This window comes from Lolium perenne, chromosome 2, assembly GCF_019359855.2.
Source record: "Lolium perenne isolate Kyuss_39 chromosome 2, Kyuss_2.0, whole genome shotgun sequence".
NCBI classification, from domain to species: Eukaryota; Viridiplantae; Streptophyta; class Magnoliopsida; order Poales; family Poaceae; genus Lolium; species Lolium perenne.
In genome coordinates, this window is record NC_067245.2 from 277,036,773 (window position 1) to 277,045,861 (window position 9,089).

The 9,089-nt window shown below is 44.0% G+C and overlaps 1 protein-coding gene across 1 annotated transcript; it reads left to right on the forward strand.

The window, feature by feature from the left end:
- The first annotated feature begins 1,327 nt into the window (after positions 1–1,327).
- Positions 1,328–1,675, forward strand: LOC139835812 (putative B3 domain-containing protein Os03g0619850). The gene has a single exon (XM_071825685.1). The coding sequence runs from the start codon at positions 1,328–1,330 to the stop codon at positions 1,673–1,675; it is 348 nt and encodes a 115-aa protein (XP_071681786.1).
- The last annotated feature ends 7,414 nt before the right edge of the window (positions 1,676–9,089 follow it).

Here is a 9,089-nt window from a genome sequence, read left to right on the forward strand (position 1 = left end):
CCGAACAGATCGGCGAGATCTCCGCCGGCGGCGGGCTTGACGTAGCTTGCCGACAAAGCATCCTCGTCGCTTGACTTGACTGACGATGATGTGATCCTTCTCTCCCGACGCAGAAGTGGAAACTTCCAAACGTCATCTCCATTGGCTCCTCCAGATAGGCATATGCATCCACACGGGCGGGAGGGTGATGAACAAAATCAACGAGACCAGTTTTGATCTGTTTACCTCCATCCATCGCGCTGCTTGCCACCGAAGATGTCGATGATGTTGAACGTGCCATCGAGATCAGCTCCTTGTTGCCTCTAATTCCCACAGAAGGCGCCAATTGACATGGTATTAACTTGTCAATGCCTACAAGTTGTAGACTAGGGTTTCGTGGAAAGTAGAGGGCAAGTAGATCTCGAAGGTTTCAGCCGAAAAGGTGCTCAACTGTTAAACTAGGGTTGTATTGACAATGAATCGATCCTTTCTTTCTCCCTCGACTCCCCCTTATATAGGAGGCGGAGCCGAGGGTTTCGTGATGTAAAAGTTACAATCAGCGGGAGACTCTTTGAGTTCGTCACGTATAATTACAAGTCTCTATTCCTAATATATCTCTATCTTCCATATCAACGCCTTATTGGGCTTTCGGGCTTTGTAATCTTCGGGTCATGGGCCTTCAGTAAACCCCGGGTACCTTCTTCGGCAGGCCCATTGGGGATGCCTATGTCAGCGGCGGCACGTTCCAGATCCACTGCGCCCTCGCTTAAGCGTCCATCACCGGCGGATGTGCCTAGTTCTTCTTTGTCGGATGTAAGTTCTATCTGTACTTAAATCTGACACGCCCCATTTGTCTGTGTTCATGATGCACTATTCTGTTTTTGTATATGCAGTGGTGATGCAGTGCTAAAATATCTATTTTAAAAAAGATGTGTGTTCATCGTAGTCCACATTCGGTGTGCTATACATTGACCCCATTTTCCGACATCATTGACATGGCATTGACATGCATATATGTGCAACCTGGATGCATGCCTCTACAATGCTTTGATCTTGCTCATCACCATTGTCACATATATATGAGGATCCGTATGAATGATTACTTACCAATGTCACTTTGAAGTTTGAAAACTCTTTGAGTAGTCAACAAATGTCACATATCAAAACATATTCGCTTTTAATGATGATCACTAGCGTCTCGCTCTATGACAAGGTAATCAAGACTGAGGATTGCATTGTCTCCTCACAACCAAGCCTAGAAGACTTTCTCCCCAGGAACCGATGGTGGGAAAAGAAGGCAGTATTGTCGGGCAGGCTAGAGGCATCTAGGGAGAAGATGTGACGTCCCATGTTCGGGCACCTAGCCAAACAGGCGTTACCTCGGTGCTTCTATGTCCAGCTAGGCCGAGAAGACAAGCATATGACTGTCATCTCATTGGAGTTCATGCGCTCCTTGAACACTCACCTGCCCCGTAGCGTGCCATTGGCCACCTATCAGGGGTGCAACTGGTGGGTGCAGTTCCAGGAGATCGACAAGGAGATCGTCATCTTCCTAGGATGGAAGACCTTGCTCTGGAAGCATGAACTAAAAGTTAATGACATTCTCATGTTCAAGCTCCAACACTGCGGCTTCAAGGTTAAAATCTTCAGCGCTGCCTTCTCCACTCAGGTTTCCTGCCTCTGTTCTCGCGACTAGGCAGTAAGGCCTTCTACTTGTGTCGTTTGAGCTGCAGTGTTGTATTAGTGAGTAGATGATGCTGAACTGGTAGTGAACTGAACCGGTCTTTTTAATGATGGATGTGTACTCCTGATGTAAGTTGTTTTGCTACTGAACTGAACTTGTTGATTGGTTCATGGGCATGTACCCCCGATGTTTGTTTGTAAGGAGCATCAGTTGCCACTGATGTAGCAGCGCATCTTAAAGTGTATTGTGTCTTTTATGTTGTTTTAAATTAACTACCCGCTCTTAGCATTGTGGGTTTTCTTGATCTGGACGGTGCAATGGATTTCCTGAAAATAGCATCTTGTGCGGAAATGGCACGACACAAAAAAAGAGAGCATTCATTAGGGTTAGTCGCTCGGGGACGGGTATGATGCCGAACATAATCGACAAGTATCATGTTTCATAGGTCGTTTAAGGCCCAACAGGGTCCTTGTGGTAGCAATTTTGGCCCATGCTTTGGGGAACGCTACATTTTTTATGATTAGAGAAGGCATATGTGCTCTGTCTCGCATTTGGAAGCGCGGCCCTCATCAGTGCTTCTGCCCTCGCTCGGTCGCTCTCCCACGCGGGCTTTCCTTGGACAGCTCCGTCGCCGCCCTCCCCCTCCCCCCAAATCTCCTCCCTTCCCCCTCGGCATGGATTCACATGCCCGCTGGATGGTCGGAGTGGAGGCCAGGATCAGTGCCTTATTGGGACTCCAGGATGAGGAAATCTCGAAGATTATTACGTCGCCAATGCCGTTTTGTTTTCCTTGTCCTGCATCCACGGCGGCGCCTTCTTCTGATGCTGCGGCGGTTCCCCTTCCTTCCCGGGATAGTTGTGTAAGTTCAACTATTTGCTCCATTACTTAGTTAGGTTTATAGACTTAGATTGGGTGGGATTGGATTAGGGGTTAGTGTTTTTACGAGCAGCGCCGCCTTCATAGTTAGGGTCGACGAGCGGTCGATTCACACTAGATCCATTCAGATTTCGGGTTGGTTCGAAACATATGGTATGAGATTTTGGTTCTGATCCGCAGTGGCAGAGCGAGGCGTAGAACATAGGTAGGGCCAAATGCCTTAAAAAAGCAAAAAAATGCAATTCTTGGAAAAAAATAACGAATCAACAAAGAATTTCCCATGCCAATGGTTCTTGTTCAGAAGCACCCACTAGTGGAAAAACAGCTAACTGTGGTGCACGTTTCAGATTCTGTGGCACATATAGCCTTCGCCACAGTTGCCACGTTACTAGTATTTGGCTTTTGTGGCGCACCAGTGGGTGCGCCACAGAAGTTTGGTATTGTGTGGGGCATGTCGCCTTATGCGCCACAAAAAGTGGACAATTCTGTGGCGCATCTGCTGACATGCGCCACAGAATTTGTCACCAGTTTCTGTGGCGCATTTCCTGTGGATGTGCCACATACAGTTCACCATATTTTATGGCGCATTTCCCGTACATGCGCCACAAAATTGTTTTTTTTTTGAATTTTTGAAATTTTTCCATTTCTGTAGTATATACTTGTATTACACAGGAAATATACAGGTATATACAGGAAATACATAGCACTATCCAGAAATAACATGAATACTCACAAATAACACACAAATGACATGATACACACAAATCTTCATCATTACATCATTTAGATCCAAATTATAACACAAGTACAAATGTGTTCATCATCGCATACTCATGCATGTCTTAGTCACCGGCCACCCTAGACTAAAGTAAAGTAGAGTACAACCGCGGTGGCGGTGAGTAAGAGGGGGACCAAGAACTTCAGTCGGTTCTTCTTCTTCCCGACGTGTGCCCTCCACTGTGCTACCGCCTCCTCTCTAGTCGTGTATCCCTTGTAGATGTTCCCGCTGAACTCATGCACCTGTTCGAGATAGTCCTACCACTCCTCGTAGACACCTGGAACCCGACCCTTGTACACAATGTACGTCGACATCTCTATTGAGAAGGCATATTAGTATATCATATTAGTACATCATGCATATATGTTGATAAATATTAGATCAAAGCATATAGTAAAGTTGAACACGGCAACAATAAGTTTGCGACGCGCGCGCACACACAAGACGACGTCCATCGATAGACATAAACCAATTAACATAGTACTAAGAGTACGACCCACACACAAGACGACGTCCATCGATATATACAAACTAACCGATGAAGATAGTACTTAGAGTTTATGATCACCCACACACACTAAGTCAAGGAGCAGGGGCCTTGCAGGGCTCCGGGAACTCCTTGTACAAATCTTTCGTATTCCATGTCCTCCTATCACCCTGCGCTTTGAGGCGATTTTCGATCTCTCTCTTGCATAAAGCTCTACCCTGGTGTAAGATCCCTCCCCCTGTGATGACGTCTTCAAGGATGGTATGTGATAACTTGACCTGGATAGCATGGAAGTCTTCTCTGAGGTCATCATCCTTGATCCGCGCCAAATTTCGGCCCATCCTCGGAGAGCAGATGGCAGCAATAAGTTCTGGCTATCCCGGACAAACCCTTTTAGGTGATGCATGGCATAGAAGGCCTCGAGAGTGTTGTTTTCCGACTGCTTGACACAGGGGAACTCGAACACGTGCTTGAACTTGTGTTTGCCATCATCCCTGAAACATTCCGCCTTTTCTTTGAAGGCGCCTCCCTTTTTGAAGTAGCCCTCGAGAGCATCATCTAGCACACCCCTTATTCTGGCGTAGTTCTTCTTTTTCGCACTCCCCGAGTCAAATTAGGTGGCAAGCAAATACTTCGGGGCGATGGAGATGAGTGTGCAGTACATGTCTCTGCACAACACAAAATTGGAACAAGATCGATGTTGGAAAAGAGCAATGGAAAATAAATATATTACAGGGCTAGCGGATGTGTACTTACTCGGGAAAGTAAGCCAAAAGGATGTTGTCCTTCCTCTTGTTGTACAAGAAGACCTTCTGTAGGTACAACGACGCCCGGGCCCGTACCGCTGATAAGGCCATCTGGCTTTCATGCATGTAGTAAGGATCCACTATCGCGACGTCCGGGGTACTCTCTCTCTTGATCTTCATTGCCAGATTGAGCACGAATAGGCGGACCAAGTTATTGTCCAGCCTTCTCGAGTGGAATAGCTTGAAGATGTCCTCGTACGCTATAAAGAGTATATCTGCGGGGGAATCAGTGACGAAGCCGACATCTGTTGGCACCCTGACTGTGAAGACCGGGTAATTCAGATCTTTGTCCTTAAGAAGGAATTTCTCTAGGTGAAGGATATTGTCCTGCAGATGCAGCATAGCTCCATAAGCAAGGTGGCGAAGCTCCGAACCCATTATTGGTTTTCCAGCTTCATGCATTCTGGTCAAGCCATGCTCGCTAGGAGGTACAATGGAGTCCTGATCACGGATCGTCGAAGGTGGCTGGCTCGCAGCCTTCTCCTTGTTGTTCTTAGTAGGTCTTTTCTAGGGCTTCTTTGGACCACTGTTGACGCGTAAAGCACACGCCCGTTGGGAACCCCAAGAGGAAGGTGTGATGCGTGCAGCAGCAAGTTTTTCCTCAGTAAGAAACCAAGGTTTATCGAACCAGTAGGAGTCAAGGAGCACGTGAAGGTTGTTGGTGACGGAGTGTAGTGCGGCGCAACACCAGGGATTCCGGCGCCAACGTGGAACCTGCACAACACAATCCAAATACTTTGCCCCAACTTAACAGTGAGGTTGTCAATCTCACCGGCTTGGTGTAACAAAGGATTAAATGTATGGTGTGGAAAATGATGTTTGTATGCGAAGAACAGTAAATAACAATGTTTGCAGTAGATTGTATTCAGATGTAAAAGAATGGACCGGGGTCCACAGTTCACTAGTGGTGTCTCTCCAATAAGATAAAGCATGTTGGGTGAACAAATTACAGTTGGGAAATTGACAAATAGAGAGGGCATAACAATGCACATACATATCATGATGAGTAGAGTGAGATTTAATCGGGCATTACGACAAAGTACATAGACCGCTATCCAGCATGCATCTATGCCTAAAAAGTCCACCTTCGGGTTAGCGTCCGCACCCCTTCCAGTATTAAGTTGCAAACAACAGACAATTGCATTAAGTATGGTGCGTAATGTAATCAACACAAATATCCTTAGACAAAGCATTGATGTTTTATCCCTAGTGGCAACAACACATCCACAACCTTAGAACTTTCTGTCACTGTCCTAGATTCAATGGAGGCATGAACCCACTATCGAGCATAAATACTCCCTCTTGGAGTTACAAGTATCAACTTGGCCAGAGCCTCTACTAGCAACGGAGAGCATGCAAGATCATAAACAACACATATATGATAGATTGATAATCAACTTGACATACTATTCCATATTCATCGGATCCCAACAAACACAACATGTAGCATTACAAATAGATGATCTTGATCATGATAGGCAGCTCACAAGATCTAACATGATAGCACAATGAGGAGAAGACAACCATCTAGCTACTGCTATGGACCCATAGTCCAGGGGTGAACTACTCACACATCAATCCGGAGGTGATCATGGTGATGAAGAGTCCTCCGGGAGATGATTCCCCTCTCCGGCAGGGTGCCGGAGGCGATCTCCTGAATCCCCCGAGATGGGATTGGCGGTGGCGGTGTCTCTGGAAGGTTTTCCGTATCCTGGCTCTCGGTACAGGGGTTTTCGCGACGAAGGCTATAAGTAGGCGGAAGGGCATGGTTGGAGGGATGACGAGGGGCCCACCCCATAGGGCGGCGCGGGCCCCACCCAGGCCGCACGGCCCTATGGTGGCGGCGCCTCGTCGCCCCACTTCGTATCCCCTTCGGTCTTCTGGAAGCTTCGTGGAAAAATAAGACCCTGGGCATTCATTTCGTCCAATTCCGAGAATATTTCCTTTGTAGGATTTCTGAAACCAAAAACAACAGAAAACAGCAACTGGCTCTTCGGCATCTCGTCAATAGGTTAGTGCCGGAAAATGCGTAATAATGACATAAAGTGTGTATAAAACATGTGAGTATCATCATAAAAGTAGCAGGGAACATAAGAAATTATAGATACGTTTGAGACGTATCAAGCATCCCCAAGCTTAGTTCCTACTCGCCCTCGAGTAGGTAAACGATACCAAGGATAATTTCTGAAGTGACATGCTATCATAATCTTGATCAATACTATTGTAAGCATATGAGATGAATGAAGTGATTCGAAGCAATGGTAAAGACAATGAATAAACAACTGAATCATATAGCAAAGACTTTTCATGAATAGTACTTTCAAGACAAGCATCAATAAGACTTGCATTGAGTTAACTCATAAAGCAATAGATTCTTAGTAAAAAGTTTGGAAGCAACACAAAGGAAGATATAAGTTTTAGCAGTTGCTTTCAACTACAACATGTTTATCTCATCGATAATTGTCAACACAAAGTAATATGATGAATGCAAATAAGCAAGTATGTAGGAATCAATGCACACAGTTGACACAAGTGTTTGCTTCTAAGATAGAAAGAAGTAGGTAAAATTACTCAACATAAAAGTAAAAGAATGGCCCTTCGCAGAGGGAAGCATGGATTGCCATATTTGTGCTAGAGCTTTTATTTTGAAAACATAGAAACAATTTTGTCAACGGTAGTAATAATTCATATGTGTTATGCATAAGATATCTTATAAGTTGCAAGCCTCATGCATAGAATACCAATAGTGCCCGCACCTTGTCCTAATTAGCTTGGATTTACATGGATTATTATTGCATAACATATGTTTTAACCAAGTGTCACAAAGGGGTACCTCTATGCCGCCTGCACAAAGGTCTAAGGAGAAAGTTCGCATTGGATTTCTCGCTTTTGATTATTCTCAACTTAGACATCCATACCGGGACAACATAGACTACAGATAATGGACTCCTCTTTAATGCATAAGCATTCAACAACAGATAATATTCTCATATGAGATTGAGGATTGTTGTCCAAACTGAAACTTCCACCATGGATCATGGCTTTAGTTAGCGGCCCGATGTTCTTCTCTAACAATATGCATACTCAAACCATTTGATCATGATAAATCACCCTTACTTCAGACAAGACGAACATGCATAGCAACTCACATGATATTCAACAAAGGTGAAATAGTTGATGGCGTCCCCAGGAACATGGTTACCGCTTAACAAGCAACTTATAAGAAATAAGATACATAAGTACATATTCAATACCACAATAGTTTTTAAGCTGTTTTTCCCATGAGCTATATATTGCAAAGACAAAGAATGGAATTTTAAAGGTAGCACTCAAGCAATTTACTTTGGAAAGGCAGAGAAATACCATGTAGTAGGTAGGTATGGTGGACACAAATGGCATAGTTTTTGGCTCAAGGATTTTGGATGCACGAGAAGTAATCCCTCTCAATACAAGGCTTAGGCTAGCAAGGTTGTTTGAAGCAAACACAAGTATGAACCGGTAAAGAAAAACTTACATAAGAACATATTGCAAGCATTATAAGACTCTACACTGTCTTCCTTGTTGTTCAAACCCTCACTAGAAAATATCTAGACCTTAGAGAGACCAATCATGCAAACCAAATGTCAACAAGCTCTATGGTATTTCTTCATTAATAGGTGCAAAGTACATGATGCAAGAGCTTAAACATGATCTATTTGAGCACAACAATTGCCAAGTATCAAATTATTCAAGACATTATACCAATTACCACATGTAGCATTTTCTGTTTCCAACCATATAACAATTAATGAAGCAGTTTCAACCTTCGCCATGAACATTAAGAATAAAGCTAAGAACACATGTGTTCATATGCAACAGCGGAGTGTGTCTCTCTCCCAAACAAAGAATGCTAGGATCCGATTTTATTCAAACAACATAAAAAATAAAAACATAAAGACGCTCCAAGTAAAGCACATAAGATGTGATGGAATAAAAAATATAGTTTCACTAGAGGTGACCTGATAAGTTGTCGATGAAGAAGGGGATGCCTTGGGCATCCCCAAGCTTACATGCTTGAGTCTTCTTGAAATATGCAGGGATGAACCACGGGGGCATCCCCAAGCTTAGAGTTTTCACTTTTCTTGATCCTATTGTATCATCCTCCTCTCTTGATCCTTGAAAACTTCCTCCACACCAAACTCAAAACAAACTCATTAGTGGGTTAGTGCATAATCAAAAATTCACATATTCAGAGGTGACATAATCATTCTTAACACTTCTGGATATTGCACAAAGTTACTGAAAGTTAATGGAACAAAGAAATCCATCAAACATAGCAAAACATGCAATGCGAAATAAAAGGCAGAATCTGACAAAACAGAACAGTCCGTAAAGACGAATTTTTCTAGGACACTTAACTTGCTCAGATGAAAATGATCAAATTGAATGAAAGTTGCGTACATATCTGAGGATCACGCAAGTAAATTGGCAGATTTTTC